We start from the raw sequence: 19,387 nt of genomic DNA on the forward strand, positions 1-19,387 counted from the left end.
CCAAACATAATACAAAACTTTATTTATTTATTACTTCAGGGGCAGGGATAAATGAAGAATGATAGTTAGAAGGTCGACCTTGCATAAATAGCACGAAAATATGTTCTCTGTGATTCCGGAAAAGTGGGGATACGCTTTGCCTGGGGAGGGGATTTAAAATATTCCCGGGTGCGGGGATGGAGTTGGCTCCGCTCTGTATTAATGCCTTTTTTTTCTTGTATTTTTTAAGCGTTTTTTTTTTTTTTTTTTTTTGGGGAAAACTACTTGAAACATCTTGGATCAACACATATCTACAAGATTCCCCTAAAATTTTCATAATTTCCATCAGTACAGTTTTGTCCCTGAAATAGTTTTTTATGTTTTCTTTTACCCATAATCTATTGGGCATTGTCCATCATTATATTAGTATATTACCCTTAGAAATCCCTAAAATCTCTCCATCGAACCATCACTGCAAGGCAACATTAAATTCTTTGAAAATCTCCCTCCCCCAAATAAAGGTAACATCTCTCTGATGAGTGATGAGATTTTATATGGTGTGCGCTCGTATAATCCATTATTTTTCAAAAAGTAACGTATGGGCTACACCATAGGATGATCCAAACCGTCCATTTGATAAGCTACAATTTAAAAGTACTTTACAGGCCACACCATAGATCATCCAAATCGTCCATTTGATGGGCCACAACGTAAATAGATCACGGCCCAAAAATCATTTCCATAGGATGATTGCAACCCTCCGATATATAGAAGGTACCATAATATGCAATTCCTTTATAGATCAGAGGGTTGGGATTATCCTATGGAAATGATTTTTGGGCCACAACCTATTTACGTTGTGGCCCATCAAATGGACAGTTTGGATTATCCTACAATGTGCCCATCAAGTGGAAGGTTTGGATCATCCTATGCCCATGGTAGTATGGTGTGCCCATCAAATGAACGGTTTGGATCTTCCTATGGTGTGGCACGTACAATACTTTTTGGCAAGTGGGATTGGGAATTAGGGTTCTGCTAGGGACTATTGATCAATTAAATGAATCTGAGAGCAACCACCTTTGTCCCCATGTTAATAAAATGAATAAGACAAAATCTTAGCCTATGTGAGTTGCGTGGCTACTCTCTGTGGACCCCGATCCCGAGGACGGGCGGGCGAGGGACACGAGATCCCCCGCCGGTCCTCTAAGATCTCCACAATGTGAATGAGAGCTCTACTAAAGAACTCTCGAAATGATGCCACTCACAGCATGGGTGGCGATATGAATGAGATACCTCTCGATTCAAGGACCAGCCCGGAACCAAGATGTACCTATAACAAAGAAGAGTCGCCATCCATGGAAGTAGGCCCTGGATCCCATGAAATACTCTGTTGCAACGGATAACCAAAGATACAAAAGTCCGTGCCTGATGACGAATGTAGAAGGTATTAAGCGCCCCCAATTCGCCCAAGTGCAAGCACCTAGTCTCTTATGCCATTTTTAATTAATTTTGAAGAGTTATGGGCTAAAATCATGTCAAATGGGAACGAGTATCCCCGAGAAAACGTCTATCTAAGCATGCATGACCCGGGGATGGGCAAAAGAAAATAAACATCCAAATCCTAACTCACCGCATCTACTCCTAACCCATCACATCTAGGAAAGCAATAACATCCGCATGCACAGCTACAGCTAAGCAAGTAATGGCAGATATGATAAGCAGAAAAGCAGTAAATATCTACAGCTAAGCATGTGAAACTAAACGCACAAGGAATAAGCAAGCTGAAAGTAAACACACAAGGAACCAAAGACAAACACACGGTAAACTAAAAGATGCGAGGGAAGAAAGGAATCAGAAAATAGACGGTATGCGCAAACCCAAAATGCCAGGGAAAAGAAAATGGGACATACGATAGACTCAGGAAGCGATTCTAAAGGAATCGAGCTCAGTGATCCTGATCCACTAAAGATCGGACAAGTCTCGCGATCATCATAGCCTATCATTGGGCTCAACGTGGACAATCCCTGTAAAGGGGCCACGCTATGTCGTCGCTCATCCCAAAACCTAATAAAACGTCAGAAAACTGATAAAACCGGCAAACCACGATCAAACTCGGAAATGAAATGAAAAGAAGGTTCCGAGTGACATGACAATCACCATCCTTGCCCATTTTGGTTTTTTGTATTTTTGGGAAAAGCTTGAAAGATATTTTTAGATGCTGAAATGATTTTTTTGAAGAGTTTAAATGACTTTATTGAAAAGTTTGACTGAACTTGGGATGACGATCCCAAGCTGCCTACGTACCCTGTAGAAGGGGATCAACCAACGTAGTTCGACATCTTTTAGAAATCCGCTTCGAGTGTTTTTTGATGTTTTTGGATTTTTGTCATTTGAATTTTATGTATTTTTATCCCTTTTGATCGAAATGGGGTTTTGGCTCAAGAGGTTGCCGTCCGTCATCGCCTAAACCCGACGATTGTTCCCAAAATCGATGGGGATCCCGAAGCTGGAAAAGGATCCCGAGGAATATGAGGAGAGTGAACCCGAGAGGTAGAAGATGGAGTTTGCCCTTCCAGTAGATTATGAAACCTCTGCTCATGTATGCTCTCTAAAGCAAATCACAAAACTAAAACTAGAGTTTTAATGACAGCAAACACAGAGAAAATCTAAACCTCAAATTAGAAATGTAGAAACCCAAATTGAGAGCATTAGAATGAATTGGAAGCCTAGCATCACCATGATAAACAGAATTCTCACTCACACCATGAATGGCATAGAGAGGGAGAGAGTTACCTGGAATTGTCAACAAGGTCAGGTGAGGTCTGTGCAATGGAGGTTCTCGACAAACTTGATGGCTGTAATATCACAAACCTCAGAAATGGTGACCGTGAATTGTAAACATTGCCAGAATCGAACGAGATTGGGGCCCAAATTCGGGGTCATCACGAGGTGAAAGAATTCACCAGAGAAGATGGACAGAGTGTCGGATCTGCAGAGATGTGGCCAGATCTCTTTATCTTTCCCCTTTTAAACCACTATTGAACGGATTTTTTTTATATATATAAGCCGCTGATTTAGAGCTTTGGAAAATGAAAGTGATGAGAGGGAAATGGTGGGAAAATGAAATGGGTTAGGATCGGATTCGCAGAGATGAAGGTGGAGATGGGATTAAAATGGAGGAGGGTGAAGGGAGAAGAAGGGGGTTTGAAGAAATGGGAAATAGATGATGGCCGTGGATTTGGATGGTGGTTTGAGGAGAGTGTGGCGGCTAGTGGAGGTAGTGATCGGTGGTCGGAGGTGGCACGGCGGTTGGTGGTGGCGCGGTGGAGCTCGAGCTCCCTCCCTCTCTCTCTTTGTTTCCCTCTCTCTCTCTCTGTTTCTGTTTTCCCTTTTCTTTTCTTTTTTTAAAGAAAGAAAAAGAGGGTTTGAGGGTTTGAGGGAGGCCGGTGGTGGTGGCTATGGGTTTTCGAGGTGGGTTTGGGGTAGAAATGGGTTTTGGTTTTGGAGGTGGGGGTTGGAGAAGATGAGGGTGGAAGAGGGTTTTCGAAGTGTGGAGATGGGTTTCGGTTTGGTGGTGGTTGGTGGTGGTGGGTTTCGGTTTTTGGAGGTGTAGAAAATGGGTTTCGGCTTTGGGGGTTGAGGAAGGTGAAGGTGGGGGATGGAAGAGGATTTTCGAAGGGTAGTGTTGGGGTGGAGATGGAGGTGGAGGATGGTGGTGGGTATGGGTTTTGGGTTTCGGGTTTGGGGTTGAGGGTGGTGGATGGTGCGGTGGATATGGGTTTTGAGGGGTGGTGGTGATTGGGTGGTGCGGTTTTGGAGGTGGCGGTTGGAGAAGAGTGGAAGAGGAAGAGGGTTTGGGGGTGGTGGTTGGAGGAGGAGAAGATGAAGAGGCTGCAAATCCCCTTATTTCTCTCCCTCTCTCTGCTGCTCTCCCTTCTTCAAAAAAAAAAAATCTTTCCCTCCTCCAAAACCCTAGTTTTCAATTTTCTTTTAAAGGGGAAATGGCATTTTTGCCCCTACTCCCTTTTTTCTTTTGAAATGGTATCAGCACTACCATATTTTAAGCCCTCTTGTCTTGCCTAACTAGCACCACTATGTCTCGATATTCGCACAATCTCAGCTTGTCTTTTCTCAACTTCTTTGTCCATTTTCTTTGAAAATTTGCAGAGACGCACTCAGAAACAACAAGCATTCACAGGTCGCACAATTAAGCCTCGGAACTCGGAAATTTAGGGAGGGGGGGCAGTACCAAAGCTCCGGGATATTTGGTAAATTTTGTAAATTTTAGGGAATCATTTGGGCTCACAAAGGTTTCGACAATAATCTGCAAATGAAGATTTGTCGGGGTCTTTTGCATTTTGGGTTCGGCTCTTCAATTTTTAAAGTTGAAGTGCGGCTTTAGGACATCAGGGAATTGTTCTTGAGATCCAAGGGTTTAGGAACTTTACTCGATTTCAGGATTTTTATTCGATTTTGGGAATTAGGGTCTGGTCAAAATGGGGTGCCTACACTCTCACATGCAACAGCCCAGCCGCAACATGCCCGAAGTGATTGTCCCTGGCAAATCTTTAGTTTTAAACCTAACATTTAACAAAGTAAAGTGAGAAAGTAAAGTGATTGTCCCCGAAGGATGCGGGGCGAGGAAGGGGAGGGGATGGGGATTAGATATTCCCCGTGGGGAGGGGAGGGGGATTCCCCACCATCCCCGCAGTGGGGAGGGGAAGGGGAGGGGGAAAATTCCCCGCAGAGGGGAAGGAGTAGGGGACCCCAACATCCGGCCCCGACCCGCCCCGTTGCCAACCCTAATCAGGTATTTCCGAGGAAACAACTGTAAGTTTTTTTGTTGTAATAAAAGAAATCCGATTTCCAACGAGGTGAAATAAAATCGAGAGAGAGAGAGAGAGAGAGAGAGAGAGAGAGAGAGCAAAGTCCGTGTTAGGGGTAAAATAAGTACACCTGGTACCGACCCTCATGTCAACCCCTAGCACACAACCAGTTCGATATAAACTCATATAAAGGAACCAGCGGTACTGATATAACTCTCCCACCGAGTCCCGCTCACACGTGTCACCAAGGCTGCTCCTAACATCGGCACCGACTCTCAAAGGAAACCAGACACGATTGCGGAAATCCCACCGTCAAGTGACCAATCCGGGTGACCGTTGCGCCAAATATGCCATGTACAAATTCAAAGATTCCCGCCGAAACTATCACCCCACATCTCCACCCAGAATTCTAGGGAATCACACGCCTATGATTATAATGGCCGCCCATCACACCCCACATGGACAAAATCAAGGGCACGATTGGCGTTGTGGACATCGTGGACCTCATCCCCTATAAAAGGGCATCCACACATTGAAGTAAAGGGATAGAATCCAATTCTTCTCCATCTGTATGGTAACTTGTCTTGGTCCTCCTCCCATTCATCGTCCACTGTCTGTGTTGCTCATCTTTGACTTGAGTGTCGAAGTGGCCGCTCGGAGCCACAACTCCGGGCCCACTGACGCTTTTTCTGTGAGCGCAGGATTATAAACTCGACCCAGCTAGTACGTGCAGTCGGATTTTGGGCACCATCAGATTGGCGTCATCCGTGGGACCTCGATGCCAAAGTCAAAAGCCTCGAAGGCTCCTTCTCAAACTCAACCCAACGATAGAGTGACGATGAGAAGCCAGACGAACTAGACGAAACACCCTTTGTAAACCGGAGAAATGGTTGTCTCCAGAGATGCTCCAGTCACCATGGCGGAGTTTAATCAACTCGCCCAACAGTTTGGAGACATTGCTAACGCCCTCCAACAAATGTTACAGAGACTCCCTCCTCCGGCCGCAACCCTACCTCCAACCGCCGCTCCCCATATTAACGACGCCCCTCCCCCTGATGTTGCGGAAGAGCGTGGATCCTCTGAAGGTCGTAAACCCCGGAGTAGGAAATCTCACCACCGCCGTCAAGGGTCAGCATCAATCACCAATCCACCACCGAATCTCTGCCAAGCGAAACTGTCCAAAGGAACGTGATGAACCGGCGGAGCCAACACTTGCGAATTTCACTCGCCAGGAGCATCGCCTTCCTGAGAAAACCCTGCCTAGGGATGATCGCCGGCTAGAAAACTCCACCATTGTCGCCGACCTTCAACGCCAAGTAAAAGAGCTCCAGCAGCAAATGAAGGCGACGTGCAACCCAGACCTCTTGGCCGAATGGGACAGTGAAGTTGCTTCCCCTTTCCTTCCAAGTATCACCGATGCCGCCATCTATACGAACTTCGACATGCCTCGATTGGATCAGTATGACGGGGCAACCGACCCACTAGAGTTCCTCCGAACCTATAGTCGGGCGATGGTACTGCGGAACGCTACTGTAGACACCCGATTTTGACCGGACCCTAATTTCCGAGAGCGAATAAAATCCCGAAACCCGAACCCCAGGAAATTTAACCCAAGTTGCACCCCAATCCTTATTTTTATCTCAAAACCAATCAAAAGAGGTGTGAAATATCAATGTAGGGTGTGCCCATATCAATCCAAAGAGGGAAAGAAAGGGGGAGGGCTATACATCATTGTTTTTTGGTATCCCTCTTACATAGACCACCCCTTTTTTCACATTCTTCTCTACTGATCGACTTATATAAGAAAACGAAAAGTTACCGTATGGGAAAAGGAAAGCCCATGCACGCCTTTCACCATTATGGGAGTCATTATCATAGGTCCCTAGAGGCTACTAAAGGTAGATCCCCCACTATAAGAGGAAATCGTCACGGCGGCCATCTCAATAGTCGAGAGAAGAAAAGAAAGACTTTGTCGCTAGTGTCCTAAACTCCTAACGATGTTGGAGAAGTTTGAGCAGAGTGGGGATTCCTCCTCCTCAAGTGAAGGTGGCAAAACTGATCATAAGGAGAAGGGTAAAGCCGCTAGAGCCGATGGTTTGGGGGTGGAGGAAAAAAAGTCCTTCAAGAAGAGTGGATATGACAAAAATAGGGTAAATCCTAGGTCGGCAACTAAAAGCAAGATTGCCTTCAAATATTTGGAACTACAATGGAAAAAGCTTGAGGAGGCAGCGGCAAAAGGCAACGAGGAAGAGTTATTTCAATTGACAGGAAAGAGATCGATTGAGGAGGTATGTATACCAGTCTATAAACTACCGTTTTTTCAGAAACAGTTGGAAGGGGAGCGTAATGCTCTTATGGAGGTGACTTGGGCCGGATTTGGAGTCTATTATGTCGAGAGATTCGATGGATATGGATCTTAGTGGAAAAATTAAGGACCGTCTTCAAAGGGCTGAGTAGCCTCCCGAGGACGAAGAAAGTGGAACTTCAGGAGATGTAAAGAAAGCCATACACAGGAGGAAGTAGAGAAAACCCAGTTGGAGTCGCATGAGGGGAAGACCAGCTTGGAGGAAGATGATCAAAGAGTACTCGGAAGAATTTGAGGAGATGGCCAAATTGAGGCATGTACTGGGTATAGACTACAAGGAAGATGTGGAAGAAACAAAAAGATTGGTCGTGGATGCGGACGAGAAGAAAGGTAAGACACTTGGTCGTGGAAGTCGAGAGCACAGAGCTCTCAGGGAATGAAGGGAGGGCCTTTGTTGTAAATAGGCTGGTCAGACGCTTTTTGACGATAGGAAGTTTCTCGGGAGTTTGTTTTTGTCTATGGTAGGATATGGTAATACCTAGTTGTTGCAAGGGTGGGTAATCTTGTGGGGGGCTAGAAGTTCATGTTAAAAGTTTTTTTCTTCAAAAATTAAGCATGGGTAAGTAGGTTTATCAGTGTGCTTGAGGGACACTATACTTTGCTGCTCAGGGGAGTTTTTCTCCCCTAGATAACCATTCCTACTCATGGTGGTTGTTCTTATCAAGGTGGGTGAAAAAACGCTTTAGGTCCTTGAACCACTTCAAGGCATATTTACTCCTTGGTCCACTTCAAACCATTTTGAAAACCTTTTGAAAGAGCAAATACATTTTACAAGAGGACTCCAAATAAAATCTAAAAATGGTATAACCATGAGTCTTCTTGGATTGCTTGGCTCCTCCGCACTTTCTTGGACAATTTCAACTTGTGAGTAAACTATTCGACTTTCTCCGGGCTTTGTGACTTCATTCTTGAACATGTTCAATGGTCCATGAGGTGGTCACCAATGCTAGTTCACTTCAAGCTTCTTCTGGCACTTGCTAGGCATGCTTGTGGGATCTTTGACTTGAGCTCTTGACTTGAACATCTTCCAGGGATGATGTCTCCAATGTATGTACAAGCTCCTTGGTTCATTGTCTATGTGGATCCACAAGTCATGTGTTGAGTTGTGTTGTGTAGTGGCAATATGACATATAAAGTTCCTGTCTAAGGCACAACACTACAAAGCAACACATTAGTCCATAAAGACTAATCATTTTGAGTTTGCTAGTATCAAAACAAGAAGGTTAAGGTGAATGGTTGAACCTATGGAAACCCTTGGGCTTACATTCTCCCCCCTTTTTGATGATGGCAAACTAAATTGATTAGGAGGTAGGAGATATCAACATAATATACAAATAAGGATTCAATGATATAAACAATAGATCAATGCTCCCCCTCACTAAGGAATTAGGTGATTTAATTAATATGATGGTACTGTTCCTTCAAAAGAAGGCATGAAGAGAGAGAGAGAGAGAGAGAGAGAGAGAGAGAGAGGACCTTTATATTGATCTCGGGATTATCAGTTGTGTCGGACGGAACTCAAAATGCATTATGTTTTAGTTCAAAAAGGGAGTGGAAATCTCGAGGCAAACGATCTTGGTCGTTAAATTCCACATGTACCGAGACCACTCCTGCCACGGCCATGTGCTCCTTAATTGCTGTGGAACTCTGTTGTTATATTCGCCCCCTGTTTTTCACTTAGTACAACCCCCTCTACTCATATAGTGTATTTATAACTATTTTACAGTAGAGGAGGCTGTCCTGAGTAAAACGATGCCTATGAATTACCAAATCAAAAAAGACTTAATGTTAAAAACTTAGGTTTTCTTTTTCTTTTTCTTTTTCATTTTTCTCTTCTCTCCTTTCTTGTCTTTGCTAGGGTTTCTCTCGCCTCGCCGCTGGTGCTTCTAACACTGCCCTCGCTGCCTCTAACAGCTCCGGCTCGCCGCCTCTCGTCCCTCTTCAACCGCCGCCCGCGTCGATGACCGCCGCAAGGTAGATAACATTTCGTTCTTCCTTTTTTTTATTTCTTTCATTTTTCTCTTAATTCATCTAGGTTTTTTTCTTATTTCATTTTTTGCTTGCTATCGACTTTGTGTTTTGCTTCGGTTTTCTAGGTTTTGGTTGTGTGCATTGGTAGATAACATTAGGGCTTATCGTGGCGTTTTTAGGGAGGTTTGATTCGACCCACAATTGTGGTGGCTGTTCACAATTCGGTTATAACCGAATTAACCGAAAAACCGAAATCAAAATTCGGTTTCGGTTAGTTTTGGTCCTCCCTCAATTCGGTTTCGGTTTCGGTTATGAAAATGAGCTAACCGAAAAAAATTCGGTTACAAGAATTCGGTTCGGTTATAACTGAATGAACAGCCCTACTGATGACCAAAAAGGCAATAGACCCCACATTTATTCTAATCAGTTTTCGACTAGTGAACCTGAGATGTTGACCTGGCTATTAAGCTTGGCCTAGGCCTCGTAAGCTAAACATGTACAACAATATAAATGTTTGATACTAATGGGCCTCCATAGAGGGGCTAATGGCTAAAGTATAGTAATTGACCCCACACGTATGTTTATAAATGACCTGCTAATCTCTAATTTATTAGTTGAGATAAGATGGATGGTGTAATGGCCAAAAAAGAAAAAACAAAAAAACAATTGGACTGCTGCATAGTAATGAGTTACATTACATACTACTAGTGGGGCCACATAAAAGACTTAATGCACCCCAGACTATCGTGATACCTCTTCTACTAGTGGGCTATTGAGAGCTCAACAACAGAAAAGCCAATGATCGAAGACTATATACAATAATGAGTTACAAACTAGTAGAGCCTACTTGGAGGTAAAAAACTAATGAAGCCATCTAACTAGTTATATAATGAGAGAATTTATATGATGGGTGGCCGTGAAAACTTTATACGATGGGTGGCCGTGAAAACACGTGAAGTCTAAAAAAGTAGGTACAGCCCATTCTCTTTTATGATCCAAACTGTTCATCTGTTTGGGCACAACGTAAATAGGTTGTGCTCCAAAAATCATTTCCATAGGATGATCCTAACCCTCTGAACTGAACTGATCTGAAAATGGAGATTTCCAAAAATCATTTATGGAATCTTTTACAGTTCGGAGGTCTAGGATCATCGTATGGAAATGATTTTTGGGGCACAACCTATTTACGTTGTGCATAAACAGATGAACGGTTTGAATCATAAAAAAAAGTGGGATGTTCCTACTTTTTTTAGACTTCACGTATTTTCACGGCCACCCATCATATAAATTTTCATATAACGATTACCAAAATTGAAGGGCCACAGATGTTCATACGTGGCCTCACGTTTCTTTCCAGACAGGAAGGAAAGGAAAGCTACATATGAGGTTTTAAGATGGAGCATTTTATGATGAAAAAGTGTGATATCCTTTCTAGATGGAAAGGTATTTCCACCTCAAAAAGCCTTTCTTTGTGCGACCAAAGAAAGAAAAGTGTTGAAAAATTTAAGGTTTTCCTTTCCCACCAGTTTCCAGCACTTTCTCATCAACCAAACATGCCCTGAGGCTCTGTTCACTTGCATTTCAAGACAGCGAAGGAAAGGAAACCCTCATTTTGACAACAAAAAATTTAGGGCAGTGATAAATCGACCCTAATCTCTCTCTGTCTCTCTCTCAGCACCACCCCATATGGGGTCGAATTAAGATATATATGAGGGTCGATTTATCGCTGCCCTTTATTTATACTATATAATAAGCATAAATGATGTGCTTAAGCTTTAAAACGACTTGCCATGGTTTAGCGTCAGCCGTGATGTCCACGGGATGGCATTTAGCACCCGATGGGCGCCCACGAAATATCATAAAATCCACATGGACCCATTCTAAGTTGCAGAAAACTTATATAAATTAGGAGGATAAGAAAATCTCAAATGTACCAAGATATTCGAGAATGCCATGTAGCCATATATGTGGGCATATACAGATGCTATTTGCCGTTGTAATCAAAAGGGTTATTAAATTAAGGTGATTGAGATTGAAAAGAGACATTGATTCAAAAAACTAAGTATAGGGTTAAATAGATAAGCCCAACACCTTGGTTGGCCTTATCCTCAAGTATGCGTGTAAAATCAATTACAACCCAACTTCACCTTACTTTATTTCCGTGTCTTGATGTAAGGGAAGCTTCATAATAACAAAGATGGTCAGTCAATGGGCAGCTCATCTGATTTATCTTATAAATAAAATAATGCTGTAAATAATATTATATATGTAGCGAAATTATATTTGTCCTCTCTTGTTCAATAATGTTTTTCCTTTCCTTGCAGTTTTTGCATTGGCTGTTAGTGGCTGTTACCATTCCCAAGAGACTATCAACAGCCAATAAATTTTTTAATTGAGCAGTGCAATCATAAAAAAACAAGGGAATTCTTATATCATCTCCCTATAGATATCTATATTTATTTATAGGTATGTTGCATGGATGCCATTTCAGCTACGCGGAAGGCTCCGGTGTCAATTAGATGTCTACATCCCAGGCGTGACATATTTGATATCTATCTTGGAAATGCTATTTAAGAATTTTCTTTTGCACCCTTCGCTTCTTCAAGTGGCATGTAGTGACTAGATAGAGATTGACAACATGCCTCTAATAATTAATGCTCCATAAACTTGTAATGTCTTATATCTTCTTGCTTAAACTAAGAACTAAGCATTAATGTTGTTGAAAGTACAAATTGAATATGTTCTTCAATCTCTTCAATGGAATCCATTGTGGTGGTCGCAACAGCCGTATGCTAGAAGTAACGATACTAATGGCAAATATAGGCAAGAATACTTCCGGCGAACAATGTGAATATTTAAACCACTTGAAATAATTAAAAGAAGTTAGAAAATAAGAAAAAATTCATAATTAAACCACTTGAAATAATTAACAAAAGTTAGAAAATAAGAAAAAATCCTAAATTTCAAATAGTAGGGGATACCCCGGGAAGAAAAGAGTGAAAATATATCATTTCGATCCTATATATAACCATGACCATGTTTCAATATTGGCGTGAACTCACCTCGTTTTACAGCTTTTAATTGGCTGCTGAGATCTTTTTGGCAATTGTAATGTCTTGGTGAGTTTACTCCATCATCGTGTGTGCGCGCGCGCGCGTTTGTTTGTAAATTTTGATTTATAATATGTCCTGCGATGGGGGGAAAAATTCAGGGAAAATTACCAAAACATGCATTCGACTTTTACTTCTTACGAGCTTTAAAAATAATTGTCATTAATGCAAAATTTTGAACAATTTCTCCATAAGATAACAGCTACTTCAAGCGATGGACTTTTTCATAGGTGGAGATGGCTATGTCTTATGAGGTAGCTTAAGAAATAGATATTGATTGGTTGCAATCAAGATTTTTTTTAGGACCTGGCAAACTGTAAATTCATTCTTATCCAAAATTATATAAAATATTAATAACTTACTTAAAATCTAAGTAATCTTTTATCTTTTCTATGCGTATAAATTGAATTTCTAGTAACCATCGTAATAAGTAAATAACATTCTTTAGTTTTTATATGTCACTCAGGCCATGTGGCGCAACCATGAATTTTTTTTCATATAAATTAGTTTCTCAAGTGGTGAGAGAGGGATAAGGCAGGTGGGAGGAGAGACTTGAGAGGGCTTGAATGAGTAGATCTAATGATTTCGATATAAATAAAAAAATACAGACTTTTATGGGTTTAATAGAGGGTGAGAAGTGGCTATAAAACAAGGAAAAAATCAATCATATTATAGGTGGAGTTTTTTGTTTCCTTGTGTTTTCAGCTTTTTCTTACCCTCTCCTCATTCAGTCCCTCTCGTCTCTATCCCTTTACCACCCACGCTCACCATTGGGTAAGCTAATATTCCAGGGGAAAAAATCCTGTTTGCCAAACATGCTATCAAAGTGTTAATTGTTCAGGATGTAATGTAAACATAGAAAATTTATTTTGAAAATATTGTCTTGTAAATGGATTTCAACGAAATTGAGTTTTTCAATAAAATCAATTTTAACCCACCGAATGACCTCTTCTTGGTTGGCCTACTAAGAAAGGAAATTGTGGTTGATGATAAGGAACTCTAAAGTTGTATTATGTGTAAGAGTTTCAAATGCCAGATCTTTTACCCGTTGTGACCATCAATTACCATAGTAGAAAAGGTGGGGCCATAATTTTTTAAAGTACGTAAAGTCTTATATATTTTTAGGGGCTGATATTTTCCCCCCGTTGTAGGCTATTTCTCCCCTCTTGACGGCTGGCTAATGTTAAACGTTAGGCTTTAACGTATGTCACGTTTCCCACCGTTTGATGTCTCTCTCTCTCTCTCTCTCTCTCTCTCTCTCTCTCTCTCTCTCTCCACACACACACACAACAGGAACAGTTGGTGGGCCCAATAGAAACCGTTGGTGGAATGGTGGGTCCATATTTGAACAACGTAGGCCCCGCCCATACCACACCATATATATGATGATCCAAACCGTCCATTTGATGGGCCATAAACGTAAATAGGTTGTGTCCCAAAATTTCATTTCCATAGGCTGATCCTAGCCCTCTGATCTAAATAGAAACTACATCTTATGCAACATCTATAGATTGTAGGGTTGTGATCATCCTATGGAAATAATTTTTGGGGCACAACCTATTTACATTGTGGCCCATCAAATGAATGGTTTGGATCATCCTATGGAGTCAGTCGTACAGTAACATTAAGGCCCGTCCACAACATAGGATTATCCAATCCAATAGGATGATCCAAGCCATCCATGGTTTGGATAATCCTATGGAGTTGGTCGTACAGTAACATTAAGGCCCAATCGTAGGCCCCACCGATATTTTTCAAATTGAACTGTACCGTCCACAACATAGGATGATCCAAGCAGTCCATGGTTTGGATCATCCTATGGTGTGGTTCGTACAGTAACATTAAGGCCCAATTTAGGCCCCACCCATGGTTTGAAAATGAAGATATATGTAGTTTCTATTTAGATTAGAGAGCTAAGATCAGCCTATGTAAATGAAATTTTGGGACGCTACCTATTTACATTTATGGCCCATCAAATGGACGGTTTGGATCATCCTATGGTGTGGTATGGGCGGGGCCTATGTTGTTCAAAGATGGGCCCACCATTCCACCAACGGTTTCTGTGGGCCCACTAACTGTTCCTGTTGTGTGGGTGGAGAGAGAGAGAGAGAGAGAGAGAGAGAGAGAGAGAGAGAGAGGCGTCAAATGGTGGGAAACGTGACATACGTTAAAGCCTAACGTTTAACGTTAGCCAGCTGTCAAGGGGTGGAGGGAATAGCCTAAATAGGGGGGGGGGGGCGGTTTCAGCACCCTATTTTGTTTTTATTAATGGGTTATGATACAAGGGCTCCTTTGTTTCAATAAGGAGACTCCTTTGTTTGTTTTAGATTTTTGTAAAAGGTTATTAGAAACTGTTACAATCGAAGTTACAAAGCTCTCCGAATAATTGAAAAATACTTGAAAATTTTTAAAAATTTTATGATCAATTTTAGGCTTTAAAAATACCAAATAATTCAAAATTTCTCGCATTATTCAAATTAAATGTTATATTTGTGAATTAAACACAATTTTGTTGAATAATTGATTAATGAGATTTTCTAGGGACCATCTCAGAAGGCATTTCGCGGACCGGCTGTTGCACGAGAGAGCAGACCCATAGGCTCACTTTTCAACAGATTTTGTCTCATTCATTTCATGCGAGAGCGGGTCTGCGAAATCTCTCAACCTTAACCCGACTCAACCTGAGCTTCGGGTCGAGGATGGTCAACCCTAACCTAGCTGATCCACCCCTAAATCTCTCAACCCTAACCCGACTTGTCTAACCCAATTTTTCAAATATGGACAAGTTGAGTTCAAGTTAGACTAGGGTGAAAATAGAAGAAGGGAAGTGATATTTACGCCCCTTTTGATTACTAGGAACACCCAGCGGCAGTGTATCAATGATTAAAGGGGGGCTAATGTACTTGACATCAGAAAAATCCAGTGGGTTTGATTTCCCTGTACAATGGCGCTAGGTGTCCATGGTGATCAAAAGGGGCGTAAATATCACTTCCCATAAGAAATACAAAAAAGAAACACAACAGAAAGATTTTGAATAGGGAAATGATAAATTTGCCCATTTTCTTTACATGGGACAACCAGATCCAGTGTATGTATGACTGGTGAATAGGGGTGCAACTTGTGTCGGGCTCAACGCGAACCCGATTTTGGCTTGGGTTGGGTTGGCATTTTCTCGGGTTGGGTTGGATTAGGATTGGGAAAAGCGAACTAGATCCCAACCCGACTCAACCCAAACCCAACCCGACTCAACCTGACCCAATTTGAAGGGGGGTTGGGTCAGGGTTGACCATCCTCAACCTGAGGCTTGGGTTGGGTCGGGTTAGGGTTGGCCTCAACCAGACCCAATCCGACCCGAGTTGCACCCCTACTGTTGCACTTTGTGTGGGAAGGTCCCAAGTTAAAAAAACCCCCCCACAAAATTGGATCGGGTTAGCTTTTTCCAACCCGACCCGAAATTGGTGTACCTGTCCGTTCGGGTTGAGCCTGACCCAAGTTCCACCTTCTAGTTCAAACGGTTTAATTTAAAGACTGGGCTTTAGACTGAAACGAATTAATCATTTACCTAGGCACTATTCCACAAGCTCAAGTCCATCGGATTCTAAAATTTCTAAACAGAGTTTGTGGGCCCACTGTTATTTCCTTCCAAAATAAATGCGTGAACCGTTTCATTTCTTGCTGCTGAAGAAAAGCAGGGAAAGGAAATATAAATTTTGGCTACTGATATTGCCATTCCCATGTTTTTATAACTTCACTAACTCATCTTGTCTTTTATTACTTAAACAGCTGTCATACTTAAACAGCTGTCGGAGATTATTTACATTCCCAGAAGGAAAGTGATATCAGCACAACTATCTTTATAATTTGACTAAATCATCTTGTCTTTTACTATTTAACGAGCCGTCAAAGGCAATTACAGTTCCCAAAATGCTCTCACGAGTAAAATTAAAAAGAAAAGACAAGGGATTTTGTACAATTATTAAAACATGTCAGTGCCAATATCAGTAGCCTTCCCAAAACCTCTCACAAGCCAATTTAAAAAGTAAAAACAAACTGAACTTGTGCAAATATTAAAACCTGGTAGTGCCAATATCAATAGCCTAAATTTTTCTCCTTTCCCCAAAGTCCTCTAGACTCTGTTAAGTGCCTTCTCGAGGCACCAAAGGAAAGGAAAACCCCCTATATTTTCTCCGGAAATCCGAAATTAGCGTGTTCGCTTGCTCTTACATGAAAGTGGAATATGTGATGTGGAAAGTTAAAAAATTATGCAGAAATAGCGTTTTCTCACAAAGCAAGGGGTTTCATTTCTTGCCAGAAAGGTCGGATTCCTTTTCTTTTCCCACTTGAGAAAGGGAGTCGGGTTTTTTCTTTTCGACCTAACCAAGGCAGCTCTCTCTCTCTCTCTCTCTCTCTCTCTCTCTCTCTCTCTCTCTCTCTCTCTCTCTCTCTCTCTCTCTCTCGTTTACATCGAGATCTCCTGCAGCCAGAGTCTCCGGCGATCATTCCTTCTCTGGCCTCGATCTCTCCTTCTCTGGCGGACCATCTCTCCTTCTCCGGTGAGCACTCCTACTCCATTTCCGTGGCTCGGTTTGTCCTCTGCATTTTTTTTTTCCTTTTTGGGTTAAAATAACGATCTTTTCTTAAGATCTGGCTGGGAATACCCTAGATCTATGTTTCTATAACCCCATCCTTTTTTTCGCATCGTTTTTTTTGGAGAAATAGTAAGTTTTTTGTGATTAGGGTTCGGATTTTTCGAGGTTTGGTTTCCATTTTTTATGGGTCGGATTTTTAGGTCATCGTTGAGAAACCAAACCCATAACAGATCCTTATTTATTTTCCATTTGTGTTACTGAGACAGGAAAAAATGATGATTGTTGAAAAAATGGGGTTTGGTTGAGAAACCAAAAATGAAAATGGGGTTTGGTTCGCTTTCTCATCGTTTTGGTTTCCATTTTTTTGGCTTCGTCTTTTTTGGGGTTTCGTTTCCATTTTTTATGGCTCGAATTTTTAGCTCCATTTTTATCATCCATTCCGCTGTTTGCGAAATAGTTTCGGATGGGTTTTAGCTCTCTCACTCTCTCTCTACTGCTGATATTTGGGTTTTAGCTCATATTTGGATTTCTCAGATTTTCTTGCACAAGTGAAACAGCTGCAGGATTCATTTTCCAGCACAGTTTCTTTTCCTTTCTGCCACGTCAGATTTTTTTCCTTTCTTTTCTTTTCCTTTCCCAAGAAAACAAGTGAACGGATAGCTCTGTTCACTTGTTTTCCCGGGAAAAGAAAAGAAAAGGTTTTTCAGGAATTTGACGTGGCATTAGGAAAAGAAATCTAGAGAAACTGTGCAGGAAAAGGTTTTTGGAGAAACAGCTTGCCCATCTTTTTTCACTAGTTTTCCTGAGAAAGCAAATCCCACCAAAATAAAGGGAAAATGAATCTCACACTTGTGAGAAAAGACTCATTTCCACATCATTTTTTCTAATTCCCATGTCAGATGTGACATTTTCCACCTAGGCTCCTTCAAAATTCCGTGAAGACAAGTGAACATGTGAATTTTAGCTTTTTTGGGGAAAAAAGGGGTGTTTTCCCGGAATTTGGTCTCCAGGAACACGAGTGAACAGAGCCCTAGAGAAGGGTTAATATCCTCTCTTTCTCACCAACCAAAAAACCAAAATCTGACCGTTTCTCTAATAAAAGCCAAAACTCTCGCTTTCTATGTGAGCCCAAATCCCCCTATAAAAACCCCCCCACAAAACCAACCTGTAATCGTCTCTCTCTCTCTCTCTCTCTCTCTCTCAACTTGTAAAAAAACAACTAAGTACCCATGCAATCCCATCATCTCTCCTACTCTCTAAACCCAGTTTCCCTTCCAAAACCGCTTATGACCCCCAAAACTGGACCCCAAAAACTCCGATTAACAATTCGGGCCAAGGCCACAACGCAGAAACAGAGCATGTACGACCTTCTATCAGTGAGCGAGAACGCGGATCCGGGCCAGATCAAGTCCGCGTTTCGTAAATTGGCCCGAAGGTTGCACCCTGACACGTGTCTGTCGGAGAACAAAGATGTGTTCACCCAACAATTCATCCAGGTCCGAGAGGCGTACCGGGTCCTGTCGGACCCTCTGCTTCGGGAGGATTACGATTACCGTCTTAAGATTAATAACGGTGGGTTCGAGGGGGTGTTATTAACAAAAAGAAGGGGGAGAAAAGATGGGTTCGGAGATTGGGAGGCGCAATTAGCAGGCTTGATGAGAAGGTCCAATACTCGTGCTACGTCATCATCGTGGGGGTGGGAATATCAGTATAGGGGGTAGAACCCAAATTACTTTATTTATGTACACTTGTAAACTTTTGTATCATAAGTTAGTAAAAAAATCATCTCGGTATGTAGTACCCAATTTTGAAAAGGGAAATGATAAATTTGCACCCCATGCAGGATAATTCACAACCCTATTACGTGAATTGACGACGTTACCCTCCTTTTTGACGTCAATTAATTCACAATTAAAGGGTGTGCCAATTATCCTACATGGGGTGCGGATTTATCATCTCCCTATTGAAAATCTGGAAAATACTACCACGAACGAAAAGTGAAGAGTTCAATAACCGATTAATTGTCACTGTGAGGGTTTTAAGGTCCCGTAATATTTTAAATTGTAGTTTAGATTTCAGTTGATGTTTCTCCTATTCTCCCAGCCATCTTCAAGCAACCAAACAGAGCATTAGAAATTTTGGTAGAAATTATGGTTGGGTGTTTGGTTATGTGTTGATTTGGTTATGTGTTTTTGTTTTGATATGCGTTTTGGTATACATGGAAAAGAAAATATTTAGATATTTTCATGTCGGTTTTGGTGAGGGATTTTAAAAAATGCTATTGATGATCGACGAGCATGATTTGTTAGGATTAGGGTGGTTTTAATAATAGAGAAATCATAGGTGCAGATGCATACTAACCCAGGGCGGTTTGGATATTACAAGCTAAAACCTGGATTTTGTAAATTAAACCCTGGTTTCTACAATCCTGAAAATGTACAATCCGGATTTTAGTTTGTAAAATCCAAGATCTTATAATCCTGGATTATCAAATCCTTGTATCCAAACGTCCCAGAGGGATATAGCATCTTGGATTTTCTGTGTTTA

The 19,387-nt window shown here is 41.7% G+C and overlaps 1 protein-coding gene across 1 annotated transcript; it reads left to right on the plus strand.

The window, feature by feature from the left end:
• The first annotated feature begins 18,126 nt into the window (after nt 1–18,126).
• LOC143888898 (chaperone protein dnaJ 20, chloroplastic-like) lies at nt 18,127–18,561 on the plus strand. The gene has a single exon (XM_077393283.1). It carries the CDS (start codon nt 18,127–18,129, stop codon nt 18,559–18,561), a length of 435 nt encoding a protein of 144 aa, XP_077249398.1.
• Nucleotides 18,562–19,387: the final 826 nt, after the last annotated feature.

The sequence above is a fragment of the Tasmannia lanceolata genome, unplaced genomic scaffold (genome assembly GCF_043159265.1).
Source record: "Tasmannia lanceolata isolate RefF3 unplaced genomic scaffold, GAP_Taslan_0.1 ptg000012l, whole genome shotgun sequence".
Taxonomy (NCBI): domain Eukaryota; kingdom Viridiplantae; phylum Streptophyta; class Magnoliopsida; order Canellales; family Winteraceae; genus Tasmannia; species Tasmannia lanceolata.

What these genes read in the sequence shown, in the direction of transcription:
- LOC143888898 (XM_077393283.1), top strand. Translation starts at nt 18,127, where the DNA reads ATGACCCCCAAAACTGGACCCCAAAAACTCCGATTAACAATTCGGGCC.